Below are 19,860 nucleotides of genomic sequence, written 5' to 3'. Positions count from 1 at the left end.
GAGAGAGAGAGAGAGAGAGAGAGAGAGAGAGAGAGAGAGAGAGAGAGAGACCGACCTTACAAGAGAAAATAATGCTTCCACTAAAAACTTAGTCCAAATAGAAAATCTGTAATGTGTCTATGGGTAGTAGATGTTAAAGGTTTCCTATCATGAATTTGGAAAGTTACAAAACTGTTAGGGTCAGACTTTGGAAGGCTTCATAAATGGTATATCTGAAGGTTTTCTTTGTTTTGTAGAAGTATCTGGGAGCAGTCCTAAGCCAGGCCAGTTCAGTGTTCCTCACAGCTTGGCCCTTGTGCCTCATTTGAACCAATTGTGTGTGGCAGACAGGGAAAACGGTCGGATCCAATGTTTCAAAACTGACACCAAAGAATTTGTAAGAGAGATTAAACATGCATCATTTGGAAGAAATATATTTGCAATTTCATATATACCAGGTATTTCATCTTTTATTCTGTGTTTTTTATATTCTGCCTTTAACATTTGCCTTATCTTCATATGCTTTTTAATAAACTTTTTCTTACTAATGCATTGAAGCTTTATATATAAAATCTTGAAGTATCTTAAAATTGTTCTGCATTATAAATCATTTTAAGTCAAACATCACTATTCCTTTTCCAGAAATGATGAAGAAACCAAAAGGATTTAACAGATGTTTGTATTGGGTTTAAAAATGTTCCCAAACATTGATTCGTCCTTAATTATGATCATCTGCTCTAGTTATTACATGATTAATATTTCCTTCACACACCATCAACAGATGGTATATGCCTGACAGAATCAGCATTCAAAATACTTCTGTTTCATAATTCTTCAAAAAGTGCTGGCCAACTTAAAAAAAAAGGACAAATATGTAAAGTGATGGTGGTTTATATCCAAATTCCAGGAGAGACAATCAATAAAATCTTTACTTCTTTCACATTTTCATATAGATTTTAATAGCTTTAAATTTTTTATTTTTGAAAAATAATCCAAACTTATAAATATGCAAAATTCACATTACAACAAAATTACTATAAGATTTCTTTGGATAGGTGCTAAACAATTCAATATTTTATGTAAAACTTTATACAAATATTCAAATAGTTCATGAAGTATGTCTAGCCTTATCTTAGCATGCCATTAGCTATAATCCTCAGTTGAGCAGGTACACCGTTAAGACATGAAACAAAGGACTCGGGTGACCAGATAGGGAGCAAGTTTGCCTTCCTTGAGGAATAAGTAGTAAAAGGCCCTCATTACTGTCAACAAATTTTATAGTTGGTTTTATTTCACGTTCAAGGAATTAATTTTTCAGGCACATTCAGTTAATAAAGGAGGTGAATAAATGGATATAATGTAAAAAACCTAGAAAAAGGTAGGAACTCTGGTTAAAAACAGACTCTAAGCAAAAGACAGTTTCCTTCACAGTATTCCGTAATCGCAATTGATGCTTATAGTGCTGATTCTTTTATGAAAATATAGTCTAAAAAAACTCTACAGTCCTTTAAAGAAAGATGAAAATATTTTAATACGTTCAGCATTGTATGCACTCTTTGTAGTTTTGCATCACTCTACCACTGAGCTAGTACTCACCGCTGCCCCACTGTGTGCTCTTTAATGTGTTCTTTGAAAATATAGTGTTCAAACTTCTGAATTATTTGTTTAAAACATCACTATTTCTGTTCAGTTATTTCAGAGACATGTTACTATACAAAAATATAAGGTGACTATAAAGCTGACATTCATATGGAAATGTTTAATCTTTTCTTGATGACAGTATGTCTTTACTAGTCTGAAATATGCATCTCATATTTTCAAGCTCTAGTTGTCTAAAATCAGATTGTTTTTTCTATTTTTACTACAACTTCATTACTTTCTTTGTGGATTTCTATTTATTTTGTTGCAGCAACAGCATATGCACATACTTTTCAAAAAATTATCTGGTGCTCTAAAGTGACTGGCTTTAATAACCTGAATTTTCCCCATTCCTACAGAAGGAGCACTATGATATCTAAATCTATAAACCAATACATGTTTACATCAATTACTGTGCAGCCTGATTTCTGCTGGCTTCCTAAGTGGAACAGATCTTCAAATTTGATTTTTTTCCTTTTTTTAAAGACATTTATTTATTTCCAAATAACCACCTTGACAGTAAACATATCAAATTCTTCCATGAAAACATATAGACAGGGCAGATGAAACAAACATCTACACAGGAGATGATGGTACAAGCAACTCCATGAGGAAGAAAGCACTTGCAATGAAATGGAAATACTGGAAAAAATAAATGTCTTGTAAGAGGAAACCAACAATAAACTCTAGGAGCTATACTTTCATCAAAGCCAATAGAGCTGCAGGAAAGCTGGAAAACCCTCCCTACCTGTTCACTAGGGATGCCTTTGGAAGCTCTCATCAAGAAATTCCAATGGACTCTGATATGACATTTGAAATTTGCCCTGTTCTGACCTTATTCTGGTTCCCTGTCTAGAACTATTAAGTGCTAACTACTCTTGCCTTTTTTTTTTTTTGAGACAAGGAGAGCCCCTGCTGCCCCAGAACTCACTATGTAGACCAGGATGGCCTGCCTTTGCCTCTGCCTGCTGAGTGCTGGGAAGAAAGGCATGTGCCACCACACCTGGCCCAATTTGATTTTCTTTTTACAGTGAGGTTAGTCTTCTAACCTGTTTGCCCCAGAACTGGTAACTCAGGATATCCTGTTTGCTAAGTATTTTGATTTTTAAAATTTTGGTTGGCAATTGTAAGGACCAGATTAACCCTATATAGTGTTTGCTAAGGCTTATTGCTTATATTTCAAAGTCAATCTTAATTTGCACTTTTTAAAAAGACTATGTCTATTGTTATAGGCTTGCTCTTTGCAGTAAATGGGAAGCCTTACTTTGGGGATCAAGAACCTGTACAAGGATTTGTGATGAACTTTTCCAGTGGGGAAATTATAGGTGTCTTCAAGCCAGTACGCAAGGTACTCATATACATTATGTAGATTTCAATTTTTCTAAAAATAAAACTAAAATATTAATATTGACATTCAATTTGTACTTGATTTTATTCATATAACTTTCCTAGCTAAGTTGATGGAAGTATATTATATTTTCTTTAAAATAAACACCTTTGTCTTTTCCTAGACCATCAATATTTTCAGATGAAAATTAGCTGTGCTAAGTTCTTGCATATATGATGGCAAGTTTAAATTGGTATGCCAAAATATATACATTGATTTATGGATGGATGGATGGATGGATGGATGGATGGATGGGTTGGGGGCTAGACAGATGAATGGATGGACAGGGTTTTTTTGGGGGGATGGTCTTTTTGAGACAGGGTCTCCTTGTAGCCCCAGCTGACCTGGAACTTACTATGTAGACCAGGCTGGCCTTGAACTCACAAAGATCTGCTTGCCTCTGCCTCCTGAGTGTGGGGACTAAAGGCATGTGTCACCACGTGGGCCTGGCATCGGATTATTTTCCTGGTTCCTTCCAAGTAGTGAAGATACCACATATTAAATATGTTTTTATACTTCTCTTCACCTCAGCAGAAATTTTGTTCTTTTTTAATGTTAACATTTTTATTATTATTTATTTTATGAAGCAGCAATAATTAAAAATAGCACTTTGTGGGATTTATTCAAGTTCTAAAGACTTGGTTAGGTAAGAAGTGAAAAGCTTGAGTATGGGGAGAAGTGCTGTGAAATGTTGCCTCTAGATAGGCATGGCTGATGCACACATGAACTCACAGAATATGTAGTTATCCACACTTGGCCTGCACAAGATCAAGCCAGTTAAAAATTCCAGCATGGAGGCAGAGAGGGTCCTGAGGCCTCTCCCTTCACCAAGGAGCTAGTGACAGTGATGGCTGCTACACGAAGGAGAATCTCTTTTCTCTGAGGGCTGGCCACTGGTAGGTTCCCCATATGCCAGTGGATAACCTCACAGCCATGTACATTTCAGCAGCATTAATTGGACTCAATGGCTTATTTTTTAAAAATGGACTTGAAACAGGAATGGAAATGTATTGATATTTTGGGTAGAGGGGAGGGGGAGGTGGAAGGAAGGCTTGAGAAACTGGATATGGTTAAAATATTTTATATAAGTCGGATGTGGTGGCACACGCCTTTAATCCCAGCACTCAGGAGGCAGAGGCAGGCAGATCTCTGTGAGATTGAGGCCAGCTTGGTCTATATAATAGGAAGTTTTAGAACAGCCGGGGCTACAGGAAGACCCAGTCTTTAAAAAGGGGGGGGGGGCAAATATATATGTATATATATGAAAGTTCAAAGAATAAATAATAATAAATAAAATTGTAAAGAAGTTAAAAGCTCCTTGGGGCTTCACAAATGGCTTGCCACTCTATACTTTATCAGTGCTTTCCTATACACACAGACTACGGCTGAGTATTCCCATAGGCTTTTGTGTTCCCAGTGCACTGCATCTCAGCATAATTATAGAACAGTCATAGTAGCCACATACACTGTAGAATATGCCTGGGATACATCAGCTTTAGAAAGCTCAGCCCACCAAAGTGCTCAAAGGAGGCTTATTGTTCGAAATACAGAAAGATTTATTGGTTTTACTTAGATCAAAATGCAACTGTCAAAAGCCACTGAACAATGTATTGATGTCATAATTCTTATATTGTTTGTTAGGACAGAAAGTTTACTAGATTTTTTTAAAGTACTTTTTAAATCCCTCAAATTTTATACATTTGTCTTTAAGAAGATGACAGCTTGGGTTTCATCAAATTTCATTGCTGGTTTTATACTACATCTTAAGGATATACTCAGTGCAGAAGGGGGATCTGGCTCTTCCTCAGTGTACCTTTTAGAAAAAGTTATGGTATTTGAGGGGCTGGAGAGATGGCTCAGCAGTTAAGAACACTGGTTGTTATTGCAGAAGACCCAGGTTTGAATCCCAGCATCCACATGGCAGCTAACAACTGTCCGTAACTCCAGTCCCAGGGGATCCGACAGCCTCTTCTGACCTCCACCGGCATTGCATGACACGGGTGCATTTACCTACTTGCAGGCAATACACGCATCCACATAAATTGAAAAATAAATAAAATTTTTTAAAAATTATGGTATTTGAATCAAAACAAAGTAAATACGTGATGGAATCTGTAGTTCATCCCTTTCTTTGCATTTCTATTTGTAGTCCATAAATAGTTTTCCCTGAAAGTATTTCACCTCAAAAGCAATATGTAATCACATTAAAATCGGAGCCCTAAATAGGAACTTTAGGCCACCATTCTAAGGCTCAGAGGACTTTGCAGAGGAGTCCAGAAAGAATGTAGGAGCTGGACACAGGAAGGACTGAGAAAAGCCATCTTCTAGGCATGCTATGGCCATTCTGCTCATGAACTCAGTGCAACCGTGCTTCGGCCTATACTGATCCTGCAGAGTGAGCTTGTCAGCAGTCAACCATGAGTGAGGGAGGAGCTGAAGGAGCCCTCCCCACTGCCCTGCACTGAACTAGTAACTACTGATTCTGGAAGATGAGAGGTCACTGCCACCAGTTATGTAATCACTGGTAAGCCCACCAGGCTCCAGTGTAGAGTTCCAAACCCACAGTCACACAGATGGCCTTGGTTAAACTCAGTAGGTCTCAAAACAAAACAAACACATGAATGTGGAAAGGGGCCCTGTAGGGAAAAGAGAGGTTTGTTAGGAGGAAGAGGGAGATAAGATGCTTGGGGATGAGAGTAATCAGAACACATTGTATATATGCACAAAAATATCAAAGAACAAATTTAGTATTTTTAAAGTAGAAACATAAAAACAAATATAAATTAAGTCATAAAACACCAAAAAAAACAGCCCTGGAAAACTAATCTGCTTATGAATTTTTACTTTTTAAAAGATTTACAAGTGAGTGATAAGGACCCCTTAGCATTTCTCAGTGCTCAGAATTATGCCCAGCAGTCAGACACAAGTGAATGGATGGATGAATGACTCACTTTGGCTAGGATTGTGAGAAGTAAGGTTACTTTTGCTTGAGTTACATGCCTTGCCTTGTTTTTCTGCCCATGTATTAAAGATTTAAGCAAAGTCTCACTGCCATAATGGATGCCTTTATGTCTTGGCAGCATTTTGATATGCCTCACGATATTGTTGCATCCGAAGATGGGACTGTGTACATTGGAGATGCTCACACAAACACCGTGTGGAAGTTCACCTTGACGGAAAGTATGTTGGGGTTTTGTTTGTTTGCTGCTTTTATAGTATTATTATTGTCTATATTTCTCATGTTTTGTTGTTTAAAAGCATGTGAAGAAAAAAACCTTTCCTTCTCTTTTTAATGATGGGAATAGGAAATCAAGGTATTCGAAAGCTGGAATGGCAGTGTTTCAGAGATTAAGAGCCGTGGTTGCTCTGGCAGAGGACCCAGGTTCAGTTCCCAGGACCTACATGGTGGCTAACAACCACCCATACCTCCAGATCCAAGGGATTCAATACCATCTTCTGGCCCTTGCAGCATTGCACACATGTGGTATGCTTACATGCAGGCAAAACACTCATATACATAAAATAAAAATGAATCAAAACTTTTTAAGATATTAAGAAGTTATTACAAAGAATTATTTGAGTCGGGGATGGGATTCAGTGGTAAAGCATTTGTCTAGTATCTTTGGTTTCTGTTGCCTATATTATAAAGGAAAGGAGAAAGAGGGGGAAAGAGAGAGACTGAGACTATTTGTCTATTTGTTATCCATCTCAGGAATTAAAATTATTTTTAAAATGTGGAAAGAGACTTACTTTTTCCTGGCGGTTATCCCCGTTTCCAGAGATGCTCCACAGGAAATACTTGATGTCTGAAATAATGTCTGTTACGTTAAAAGCCAGTGTTAATTCCAGTTTGCTTCCAGAAGAAAGAAATGACTTTGGCAAAGCAGAGAGTTGACTTGTTGCCATGAGACATCACTCCCCGCATGGCTCTTTAGCTCCCTTAGCTGCTGAGCATCTAGGGACAGCAGCACCGCCCTTGTCAGACCCATGTTATCCCAACAGAATGACTTGATACTTTTCCCCCAAATACTGAATTGCCCTATTTTCATTTAATTCAGAATTTTGTCAGGAAATAGACCTTCTCTGTCAAAATCTAGCTAGTTAGTATGATAGTGTTGAGGTTTTTCTAATTTCAACTTGGACACCATTAAAAGTCTGCTAGCCTAGCCCCTGGTTTCAGGCTATAAATCACAAATTTTCTAAGTTGAAGTGCACTAAGTGTTTGCTTGGGTACAAACATCAATATTCAGAATTGTGTGGCAATATGTAACCAACAAGAGAGAGTGATGATAAGTAAAGGGATTGAGAAAAATATGTTTGAAGCTTCAAGAGCTGCAACAGGTAGAAATATTAGGTAAAGAACTAATAAGGACATGAAAACTTGATGAAGAAAATGTTGTTAATTATAGCAAGATAAATACAAGTCATAGCAAGGAAAGAAAACAAGTGACTGAAAAGGAGTATATAAACTAATCAGATAGTCTAGTATCCCTGTTTGGTCACTGCTGCATTCAACATTATCCTCTGAGTAACTTTTACCCTTTTGAAATAAGAACCCAATTAGAGTGCACACAGGTGCCAATATTTTTTTATGTTGTACAGGTTAATACTCATAAGAAGACAACTTATTTTGCCCCATGATTTCAGAGGGTTCAGCCCCTGGTTCCCTGGGAGAAGATCATGGCAGAAGGAACATGTGGCACTAGGGAACTTGGGGCCAGGAAGCAGAGAAAGAAAAAGGCACAGGAATGGGCCAGGATAAAGCACAGTCTCCAGGGACATGTTCCCACATACCTGTGTCTTCTGAGTCCTTGCTTATCATCACCTAGTATTGTCATCATATTAATTCCATCAAGGAATTAATCCATTATTAAGCCAGAGTCCTCCGGATATAAGTATATCTGGAAACACACTCCAGACACACCTAGAGGTATGCCTTGCTGATCTCCTAGGCACTTCTTAATCCAGTTAGGTTGACAGAGAAATTTTTCAAAGAGTCTCTGAAGTATTCTTCCCACAGAAGTTACTTTAGATTTCCCCTGCAAACATTGATTACACCACTTGGATTTTCAAAGAGGATCCTAAAGGCATGGGTAGACAAAGAAAAGATAGATGGATAATCCTCGTCTGACTGTGCTAGGATTTTTAGGACAACAACAACAAACTAAACATCTTTAAATATGGAAAAAAAAAAACCTTGAGAAATATGGCCAATATATCTCCCTTAGATAGGAATACGGCTTTTTATCTCACTAAGATTCTAGTCTAAGACCATTTATACCACCCAGTGCTTAATATTCAACAACAACAAAAAAATGTATCTTTGTTATGTGGAGAGGACTTTGAAAGTACAGATGGCCAGTCCTTTCTCGAAATCTATAGGATAATAGGAATGATAGTGAGTATGTCTTCCTAAGTGGCTTTGATACAAGCCCTGATGAACAAGCAGCACATTGTAGCATACAATTTCAAGATAAAAATCTTTCTGTGTAATAACCCTGGAAAAAGGAACTTCTGGCCCAGTTAGATGGCCATGGGAGCCTAGTAACAAGTGTGTCTGTGTTTGCATTCCAGTGTCTAGTCAAATTCATAGAAGCCTATAATCCAACATGGCAGAACAAGTTGTTGGCCATGTAAAAATAGAACTACTTGATATTTCAGAAACAGTGCAATATTAAAAACTCCAAGAGGACAATCCCATTCTAAATATAAAGGTATTAGAAATATTATAGTTTACCCTAGGAGATTTTATCTGGGATCAAGAACTTGATTCCTAATAAGGCTTAGGAAATATTTTCTAGTGAGTAAAACTGTTATCAAACTTAACTTTTCAAATGTTCTTTAGAGGATTCTGATTTGTCTCTCTCCTTGCTGTACTGTGTTACAGAAATGGAACATCGATCAGTTAAAAAGGCTGGCATTGAGGTCCAAGAAATCAAAGGTTGGTCAGAATCCTTTTTTGACTTGGAAACCAAAAGCTATTTGTGCTGAATTTGTTTTGGCCCTTGATTGCAACTAAAAAATTATCAGGCTAAAAATATGTAATGTGGTAAATTGTCCATGACTTCTGCTTTGTGCTGAACCTTTTAATCCACATGTGTTGCTGCTGCTTTTTGTGATAAATGGAGTAATCTTAAGGACCTCAAATCACTGATTCTCAGTTATGGTATGTAACTGAGGATGTAAAAAGACTGTAATCAGTGATCCAGAGAGAAGTAGAGAGAAAAATATTCATCCAGTCACATTTGGAAGTATGTTAACATTAACCAAGCAGAAAAAAATGATTTTTGGTGTTCTGCAAAAGGCCTGAATGGTCTGTTATGTAAAGAAGTGAAAAATAACCGTGGTGAGTAAATTCTATCAGAGTATAAAATCACTAGCTGCTCCCCCAGCTCCTGTTATATCTCCCTTTGATATAATGCCTCTCAGCCTGCAAGGTTTACTGAGGGCTTCTTCAGAAAGGTATTGTAGTAGGTCTAAGGGAAATGAATCTGCATCTGGCCTCAAGAACATTCTAGCCTAGATACAAACATGAGAGGAAGAAGACACAGGTATACAAATTCCTACATACAGACAAGGGCCTCACTGAGACACAGTGTCTGGAGTAGAGAAATGGGCTTAGCTACTGGTAAGCAACTACTGATTCCATTTGAAACTATTTTCCCCTCTCCTAGAAGAGTTTGAATTTCTCCTACGTGCAGTGTCTTGACACATCAAGAATGCATGCACCATGTTTCTTATGAGGTACTTCTAACTGCTTAGAAGTAAAAAAGTGACTCCATTATTAGTTGCTTTCAAAATGACTCACCTTGAGAGTCATACTAACCCTAGGTTTCCTTAACTTCCTTTCTTTTGAAATCATATTGAAAAGAGATATAAAGAAACAAGAAGCAAAAGGAAGTTTGGTGATTTTAGGTAGACAGATAAGATGGTGGCTCCAGGTTGAAAAGGATGAGATAAAGTTACAATGCATATAACTAGCAATTATTTGGGATCTATAGAGTTTTACCTAGGTGACACTACTGGGTGACATTCATGTTACTCAAATACTGATATAGGCTTTATGTCTGTATATATATATACATATATATATACATACATATATATGCTGAAAGAAAATTATCGATGTTATATTTATCCCAGAATAAAGGTAATGTAAAAGATATTATTAAGATTGGCTATCACTTATGCAACAACAAAAACGGGCAATACAAAATTATCTAGGGGCTGGAGAGATGGTTCAGCAGTTAAACGCACTGACTGCTCTTGCAGAAGAGCTGGTTTTGATTCCTAGCACCCACATGGTAGCTAACAACCAGCTGTAACTCCAGTTACAGGGGAATTCAATGCTCTCTTCTGACCTCCATGGGCATTGCATGGCATGAGTGCACTTACAAACATGCAGGCAATACACTCATACACATAAAATAAAAACAATAAAATATTTTTTAAATTATCTAATTTAATCCTTATGTTAGGCATGTTATATTTATTACTATCCCCATTTTACATTTGAGGAAATGAGGATTGGAATTACTACAGAGATAAGTGTTAGGGTGGACTATGCAAGTGTATTTCGTGTCAGACCCTGTGATCTTATCCACTATTGCTATACTATTGAAGAGAGATTGATCTCGCCAATTCATTATAAATTCTTCCAAGAAATGCAAGTTAGGTATGATGGTCATTTCATGATGAAAGCTCTAGAATTTCAAAATAATTACAAACCATTTCTGTTTAAACAGATTCCCACTAAAACATTCTTGACGATACTTTACTATTTAACATATTAAGAACTGCCCAACCATCCTGACCTCTGAGGTCAACTTGGATGCTCAGAGAAGGAGGAGCAATGTTCTAGAGGCCTTTCTTTCTTCTGTCCTCTGTGCATGTCACTGAATCCATTTGGACAGAAAACCTCCCAGTCTTATAGCAGAGCTCACCTGTTGAAATAGTAAACCTTACTGACATGTCTGTCTGCCATGACAATCCAGTTTTAATAATTAGGAATATTCCAACTCAAGTGGAGATATTCTGTTCTTCTTTGAACCCAAATAAATCCCAATTTTATACGATTATATTCTTATCACACAAAGGAGTATTTATTATGCTGGGTCTGTAGGTCTTTTCCTTTGTCAAAATCATGAAGCTACCCTTTATAATTCAGGGAGCAGTTACATTCGTATTTGACAGTATAGGGGGATTTTGCTAATTTTACAACTCTGAATTGAGTTTCCTTTGATGACATTTCTCTCCACTGTGAGTGCTCACATATCTGACTCAATTAGATCAAGGTTTCAGAACCCATATTTTAAGGGGAGTTGAGAAATAAAAATTAGAGATGACAAATAAAAAGCTTAGGAAAAGGACTTACATTTTCAAATAGAGTTACTATGAATGAATCAGGCATCTCACAAAAGCCTCACTCTCATACCCTCCCCTGCTCCCAGGAAAGGATGGCCATGGCGAGCAGTCCCAAAAAGTAGAAAGAAGAAAGCTCCCAAGTGCAACGAGCCTCTTGTGCCTTATTAAGAGAAGTATTTATAGGTAGGAGGTGGGGGGAGCAAAGCGACAATATGGATGAAAAGAATCCCTCTGATGCTACATATAGTTTGCATTGTTTTCCAAACCCTTGCTTGCTAACATGTCTAAAACCTCCAACCTCCACTTTTGTCTGTGATGAACCAGGTAACAATTTCTGTGTTGCTGAATTAATGCTCTTCCTTTACTGTCAGTTCTTTTGATTCCTTGTGTTAAAGAGAGATTGGGGGAGGGACTGGGGAGATAGCCAGGGTAAAGGGTTTATCTTGCAAGTATGAGGATGTGGAGTTTGGATGCCCAGAGTCCATTTCAAAGCAAGGCAGGCATGGTGGCCCATTGTCTCCCAACTCAGGAGGCAGAGACAGGAATGCCAAAGCTAGCTAGACTTTCTAGAATTGGTGAACTCCTCACTCACGGAGAGACTCTGCCTCAGTAAATAAAGTGGAGAGCAATCAGGGAAGACACTTGACATCCACTTTAGGCCTCTATACACACATGTGCAAATGTGCCCACACAGGTGCAAACATGCATACACACACATACACATGAAAAAAAAACCCTAATAAATAAGAGAATGATGCAAATACTTGTACAAGTGCCCTCACAAAGGAGTGCAGCTAGCTGTGCTTTCTAGATGCATCGTTTGTTTGTTTATTTGTTTGTTTGTTTGTTTGTTTATCTTTTTGAAGCAAGGTCTCCCGGTAGCCCCAGCTGTCCTAGAACTCACTATGTAGACCAGGCTGGCCTTGAACTCACAGAGATCCGCCTGCCTCTGCCTCCCAAGTGCTGTGACTTCAGGCATGTGCCACCACGCTCGGCTTAGATACATTGTTTTAATAAAGAAAATTACTTATTACCAGCTTTTCAAAATGTTTATTTCCAAATATCTGTACAGATGCTATAACAGCTTGTGATTTTGAAAGATTGTGAGACACTTTTGTTCTAAGAAAATTGCATCTGACATCTTATATGATGGGAAAGTGTCATATTCCATTCCCCTTTATCTCCAGAAACTCAAGCACTGACTGGTTTTAGAGTCTTTGCTCTTTTTCCCCCAGGAATACTCCAAAATACTGGGATATTTAATACATGGTTCTCTCCATTTAATTGAGCTCAATCATGGCTCTGCCTCATCAAAGAAACCAGATATGGACTGGCAAAACCATTGTACAAAGGTCACATAAACTCAGGAAGTAACAGGTAGAAAACACTGGCTAATAATTTTAGTAGTGTATACTGTCATCAATTAGAAGCAGACCTTTCTTCTAAAGGCAGGAAATTCTTGAATATCGGCATACATGTTTGGCTTATGTTTTTACTCCCAGGATCCAATTTGTTAGGTTTTTTTCTGCTTAAATATGAAACAAATTTAAATGTAGAATAATTTTATATATTTTTTCTATGGCAGCAAGGAACATGACAGAGCAGTGGTCAGGAAGATTAGGAATCCCATGTGCATTCCCCTTGAAAAGTAAGACTTGGAAAGGTAAATTTGAACCAGAGCTCATTAGATGTCATTGAGCTCTTGAAGGGGGCTGACTTGGCTCAGACTATCGAAGCTAAACCTTTAAACTGCCATGTGTTTATATAATAAGGTCTATGTGTAGTGTCTTGAGTAACTTCAGAAACATTTTGTCCAGCAAGCTACTACACTAAGTCTACACATATTAAACATTAACCAGTTTCCCTGACTATATTGAGCCATCACTCCTAGCCAATTTGTCAGTCTCCATGAGGTTCTCTGTATTGTGCATTCTACATTGTATTTTAGGGCAGAAGGATACACTGAGAAATCAAAATTCCAGAAACCTTGTGAGTCTTTTAGCATACAAGACTGTACCTTTTGCATGGCTAAATTCTTAACTGTTGCTCATTAGGGTTTCTACATATAAACACCCACAGGGACTGTCTTAAGGCCTGACCTCATCTTCAAGTCTGCAGGTGTTGTAACCCTTGTAGTAGCTTCTGGAGTTTTATTGGATCCGTTTCTCAGTGGTACTTTAGGCCTGATACTTACCTAACTCCTGCCAACATCATCCTCCCATCACCAATAAAATGGCATACATTGCATTTATGGGCACTTACAGGTTTCTGAGAACTATATAAAAAAAACACAAAAAGACAGTTGCTTTTTCCTCTTTGTAAGCCTATAACTAATGTCTATAACTATATATGTAGAGTACTAGAACTTCACCAAACATGAAAGTGATTCATAAACTAAAGGCACTACGAGCCAAAAATTTATTAAGGACCATCTTTATGACACACATTTAACTCCAACAGTTTTATGAAAGAGGTATTATCACAGCCTTACAAATAAAATTACAAAGGCTAAGATAATTTAAGTAACTTGCCCAAAATTATACAGCTAGTATACCTGAACTCGAGCTTGTTTAACTGCAGTATGTATACCAATTCCTTTTCTCTACACCATGCAGTATGTGATTTTAACCTTGGAAAAATGCAAAAGGATGGTATTTTGCAGAGCTAACAGCTAAAGAGGCAATTAAAGCAGATGAAAGAATACCAGTTGGAAAGTGAAAACCATATAGTGATCACCATAGCCATCTTCAACTTTGCAGATGCCCACATTGAAACATGATCCTTCATGTACTGGTCTCAGCATGTTCTTCTTGGACAGTTGTTGATATGACTGGGTAGGGGTGGGAGAGGGTTTTGGAGTCTTTGAATCAGTTGAATACTATGAACTCTTCTTTTCCTGAAGAAGCGGAGGCAGTTGTTGAATCCAAAATGGAGAACAAGCCCACCTCCTCAGAATTGCAGAAGATGCAAGAGAAACAGAAACTGATCAAAGAGCCAGGCTCGGGAGTGCCCGTGGTTCTCATTACAACCCTTCTGGTTATTCCGGTGGTTGTCCTGCTGGCCATTGCCATATTTATTCGGTGGAAAAAATCAAGGGCCTTTGGAGGCAAGTAAAATGAGCCCCTTGAACTTGGAACCTGCTTTTGAAAGCATGTTTGGCCTAATAATCATTAGGAATTGCATCATGTTTTTGTTTTTGTTTTTTCAAGTGTCTGGTTTGGTTTGGTTGTTTGGTTTGGTTTATATGCCTTCAACTTTTTTTTATATTGTTGTCTGTGTCTAAAAAAATGTTCTATAATTAGTGTTGAAATATAAAGTACATCTGGAACCTTTGAAATTTAGATAGCTCAGTTATAATCTAGCCTTTATCAATGCTTTTTAGCAATTGGCTTTAGCTCAAATAATAACTCCAAAGAAAACTCTGTAGGTGTAGAGTTAGTATAAATTAGGTTGCAGATCAGGAAGAAGATATCTGCTTTTAGGAACAGGCCCAGCCTCACAGTACTTTGGTTGGTTAAGTTGAAATTGTATACTTTCCCCATCAGACTGGCTCTAGCTCCTAGCTGTGTGACATTGGGCAAGTTACTTAATCTCTCTAAACCAGTTTCTTCATGAATAAAATGAGGATAAAATATAAAGTTGTGTAAAATTGAAATGGAATAATCTACATTTTTTAATCAAAGTACTTGGCACCTAGTATATATTCAATACCTTTTGTGATTGGAAAGGGTAATCATTGGTAATATTGCAATATTAAGAGATAGCTGTCTCAAATGGTCAGGTTTTTCAAAAAACCACTGATTGCACCAAACCACTTGGTAACTTTTGAATAGTCATAAGTTTGGCCATCAACCTTCCCTAACTGAACAAGGCAGAGTCCAGTACTGGAGTCAGTATTTTTTTTAATTTCTTTTATTTTGGTTGTGTGTGTGTGTGTGTGTGTGTGTGTGTGTGTGTGTGTGTTGTCTGCATGTAGGAGGTATACCTGTGTCATGCAGTACCCACAGAGGTCAGAAGAGGGCATCAGATCCCCTGGTACTGGAGTCACAGATGGTTGTTAGCCATCATGTGAGTGCTGGAAATCAAACCTGGGTCCTCTGCAAGAACAGCCAGTGCTCTAAACCACTGAGCCATCTCTCCAGTCCCAAAAGTCAGTATTTTTAAAAATATCATAGTATAAGACCTTTTCAGGACATTAAAATACATAACTAATATTATCATTATTTCCTACCTCTGTGCAGTAGTCTTTTGACTGGATCTCCAGGTCCTAAGGGCAAACACTATGGTTGCGTCTGAGAAGGAATCTATGGAGCAGCATGAAAGGCAGAAATTGAAAAGAAAATATCGTCTGGTCCTATTGAGGTCAGGGCAGCCATGGCAGGGATTCAGTGCCTGTGACAAAGCTCTGACACAGAAAAAGACATTGAAACAAAAAATGGAGAATTCAATTTAATGAGTTGTTAAAAGGAGTTAAAAGGATTTTTTTTCTTGGATTTCCTTTTGCTTTTCACTATGTCATGTAATTCCCCAGAAGGACAGTTATGAATCTGAAACTATCATAAGCAGGTACAAAGAAAAATATCCATTATCTTCCTGTAGTTAGATAAAAGCTTTAGGAGAACAAGAATCTTACATGTATGTTTACTGGTATGTCCCTAACACAAATAGTACTTCTTGGCATTAGCAGTTTAATAAGATAATTTTGGAAAAAAAAAATGGGTAAGCAGATGAAACTCACAAAATAGGCAGCACAAAAGAAAGATGACATATAAAGCTATGATAGAAGATGGTAAGTGTGATAATAAATACATAAAATATTGGGCATACATAGGGCCTGAGGCACATGATAGGACTCTTAGTACCTAGCCAAAAGTAGAAGGAGTGATTAAGGAGTCAAGATGGCTTGTTCTCCTGTTTGCTATTAGGGTTATGTGGTATGGCACTTTAGCATAAGGCTAACCACAAGATTATGTGGGAAGAAAACTGCCATTATTCGTCCATATTTTATTTAGGAAAATTGTAATTCAATACAGTTCTATTACATTTAATTCAACAGTAGTGTAGCTTCTCACCTATTTTCAACATTTTTTTTCTTGCTGGTTCTTATATCCAAGGTTTTTGAAACCCTCTTAAAGGACCTTCATTGATCCAACACACCCTGGTTGTGTGCCCCACTGATGCTCCACTCAGACACCAAGGCAGGCCAAGGCATACAAACCTGGATGAGGAATGCCCACACCCCTGAGTCTAGTGTTTGACTTTCATGTCCTTATTTCTTTCTCCTCATTGTTTTCTACCTGTCCTCTGCCATCTACCTATTAGTGCTCCTCGTGATGTTGCCATGAACCCTAATGCAGCTTCTCTGAGCATAGCCCTTGAGAGAGTGAGAGTAAGAGAAAGCATTCAGGAAGATACACAGCAAGGAGAAAACTGGGATCTTTTGGGAGCACTGCCTCCCCATAAGAAGAGAAATTGATTTCTCTTGGAGATGAGAGCCACAGGAGAAGGACTGAGCTCACCTTGTATACTTGGAAAAATATTAAGGGATTCGCACTCTGCCTACACTTAAGCTTTCTATAAAGGGGAAAATGAGGTACACAGATCCAAAGCAGAATTTTTTTGCTGTTCTTGACAGAAAGAGTAAAGCTTAACACAAATTCCTAAATTTTTGTAAATTTAATTCTATCCTAATACAAACACAAAAATAAAATGTTAAGTATTTATTGCCTTATTGGCCAAGCACTTTTCTTTCATCATATATGTGCCCTATCTTCCCTGTACATCACAGATAGGTAAGATGGTTACTGATCCCTCTTTTCTCAGAGGAAAAACCTAAAGCTTAAGGAATTAGTTTGTTTCTTATAGAGAAATAGGCAGGAGTCCACCCTTTCTACATATACACACACGCACACACACACACATAAATATGTATATATATACATTCACACACATATATATGAATTTATATATACACATATATAAATATATATACACGCTCATATATACATATACACACTAACATTTGAGACCTCTTTATACTTCTTGATAATATATTGCCTTCTTTCTTTAAAACTGCACATAGACCAGAGCCAAGCCTTCTTAGTCATTTGTGATTCTTGAGTTCATGTTGAAAGTTGAGCCCTTGAATTGAGAAGGGTGATGGGATTCCCTTTGAAATGTGCCATCTTTTTTTTTTTTTTTTAAAGCAGATTCTGAACACAAACTTGAGGCAAGTTCGGGAAGAGTACTGGGAAGATTTAGAGGTATGCCTATGACATTTTAGAACCCTTCATGTTTGGTTCAAAGTCAACAAGCTCATACCTTTTAAAGCACAAGGCAGTATTTCCTATTTTGACTCTGGAAATTAAACACCTCGTTGGCAGTGTAGTGTCCCCAGTGCAAATGCAGAGTGCAGACCATAGCTAAGCCAAACGTGTGGCTCTGGCAGCTCATCTCTCAGCTCTGTTTCTTTTTTGTATTTTGCTATTCTGTCTTGTCTAATTCCCTTTCCCTGCTTTCCTTCTGCTTTCATTTGTCTTTGGTAAATTTTCTGTCACTTTTACTGGCATGTCAGTGCTTGTCATTGTGATGACCTTTTCTTAAAGTCATTGAAGTAAAGCATGGCTCTGTGGTTGCCAGTTCTGCAGAGCTATGGAGAAACAGAAGGTGGCAAGTGGCTCTGCAATATTCCTGCAGAAACACATAATCCTGGGGAGCTTTGTTTTTCATTATTTACTTTAATAAGTCTGTAGAGTAATAGCTACCTAGTTCTATAAGACAATCTCTTTGAGTACCACTCTTTTTTTAAAAAAAACTACCCCTTTCTATTCCCAACTTCCATCTTTGTAATGTTTAAAAGTTCACTAGGAAACAGAGTCTCATTTGTATAAACTTTAATTGTATGTGCGTTATTTGTTTTATTCAGGAAAAGGAAGTAGAGGATTAAATCTTGGAAATTTCTTTGCAAGCCGTAAAGGCTACAGCAGAAAAGGGTTTGACCGCCTCAGCACAGAGGGAAGTGACCAAGAGAAAGATGAAGATGACGGAAGTGAATCAGAAGAGGAGTATTCAGCACCTCTGCCCACACCGGCACCTTCCTCCTGAACACCAGGCTTTGATTAGGTTGAGGGAGATTTACCAAGAATGCCCAGATTCCTTTCCCTTCAGCACGTTTAAAGTTCTGTGCATTTAATTGTAAACTGTACTAGTCTATGTGGGACTGTACACCTCTCATTTGTTTCATTTTAGTTGCATTGGTTTGTGTCTCTAGTTGAGGAGTTTCCTAAAGTTCAGAACAGTGCCATTGTCCTTGTATGAAAGTAGACTAGCGAAACTGTCCTCCTCTTCCTTCCATCATAGTACTGCTGACCGAAGGATGGAAGGTTCGCTCATTTCCATTTTGAAACTTCCTTGTGGATATAAATAGCCCCATTCTCTGCTTGAACACAGTATTTTCCCAATAGCACTCCCTTTGCCAGTGTCTTTCTTTGGTGCCTTTCCTGTTCAGCATTCTCAGCCTGTGGCAGTAAAGAGAAACTTTGTGCTACATGACGACAAAGCTGCTAAATCTCCTTCTATTTTTTTAAAATCACTAACATTATATTGCAATGAGAGAAAGAAAAAGGGTCTCTATTTAAATTCTTTTTTTAAATTTTCTCTTCATTTGGTGTGTTTCTGGGATGTCTTATTTTTAGATGGTTACACTGCTAGAACACTATTTTCGGAATCTGAATGTAATTTGTGTAATAAAGTGTTTTCAGAGCATTAGCTGTCAGAGTGTATTTTGTGATTTTTGCCCATTTACCACATTTTATATACATCTTTTGTAGTAATTACACAAATCAGATATGGCAAAACCAACTCATTCTTTTCAACCAAAGAAATGTGCTGCTGTGTGTAAAATGTAAAAGACATTTTGTTTTGTGAACACTATACATTTTAGAAAAACCTTAAGAGTATTCTTTTTTAATATTTTATTATTTTTTATTTCATGTGTGTGTGTATTGCCTGCATGTAGGTAAGTGCACCCGTGTTGTACAATGCCGGCAGAGGACAGAAGAGACTGTTGGATCCCCTGGAACTGGAGTTACAGACAGTTGTTAGCTGCCATGTGGGTGCTGGGATTCAAACCCAGGCCTTCTGCAAGAACAGTTAGTGTTCTTAACTGCTGTGCTCTCTCTGCAGCCCTTCACTTTCTTTTCTTTTTCTTTTTTTTTCTTTTTTTTTTTTTTTTTGGTCTTTTTGAGACAGGGTCTGCCTGCAGCCCCAGCTGGCTTGGAGCTCACTATGTAGACCAGGCTGCCTCTGCCTCCCAAGTGCTGGGATTAAAGGCATGGGCCACCACACCAGGCTAAGCATATTCTTATATGTATAAAGCCAGGATCTCTTTGAAAATTCACAAGGTGATTTGCCTATAGTATATCAAATAGTAAATATTTTAGTAAAATGTGCTCAGAGCTAAGAGAGAACCCATGTCTCGAATTACATATACA

The 19,860-nt window shown here is 37.7% G+C and overlaps 1 protein-coding gene across 25 annotated transcripts in view; it reads left to right on the top strand.

Annotated features, from left to right (window-relative positions):
• Pam (peptidylglycine alpha-amidating monooxygenase) overlaps positions 1 to 19,135 on the top strand; it is a 299,955-nt gene extending 280,820 nt beyond the window's left edge. For 4 of the 25 annotated variants that reach the window (XM_029565911.1, XM_029565915.1, XM_029565906.1 and 1 more), the window contains 8 exons: positions 237 to 437; positions 2,850 to 2,965; positions 6,085 to 6,184; positions 8,892 to 8,945; positions 12,954 to 13,031; positions 14,271 to 14,474; positions 17,575 to 17,631; positions 18,294 to 19,135. In XM_029565911.1, coding sequence (XP_029421771.1) covers positions 237 to 437; positions 2,850 to 2,965; positions 6,085 to 6,184; positions 8,892 to 8,945; positions 12,954 to 13,031; positions 14,271 to 14,474; positions 17,575 to 17,631; positions 18,294 to 18,472 — 989 coding nt within the window. In that variant the 3' untranslated portion in view covers positions 18,473 to 19,135. Of the gene's footprint in view, positions 1 to 236; positions 438 to 2,849; positions 2,966 to 6,084; positions 6,185 to 8,891; positions 8,946 to 11,454; positions 11,571 to 12,953; positions 13,032 to 14,270; positions 14,475 to 17,574; positions 17,632 to 18,293 lie in introns of those variants that run through there. The other 21 variants (XM_029565912.1, XM_029565917.1, XM_029565913.1 and 18 more) reach the window with 18 other exon arrangements.
• The last annotated feature ends 725 nt before the right edge of the window (positions 19,136 to 19,860 follow it).

Source organism: Nannospalax galili, unplaced genomic scaffold (assembly GCF_000622305.1).
Source record: "Nannospalax galili isolate Female #2095 unplaced genomic scaffold, S.galili_v1.0 scaffold578, whole genome shotgun sequence".
Taxonomy (NCBI): Eukaryota; Metazoa; Chordata; class Mammalia; order Rodentia; family Spalacidae; genus Nannospalax; species Nannospalax galili.
The sequence above is the reverse complement of the archived record's forward strand: the minus strand, read 5'-3'. Positions and strand labels throughout refer to the sequence as shown.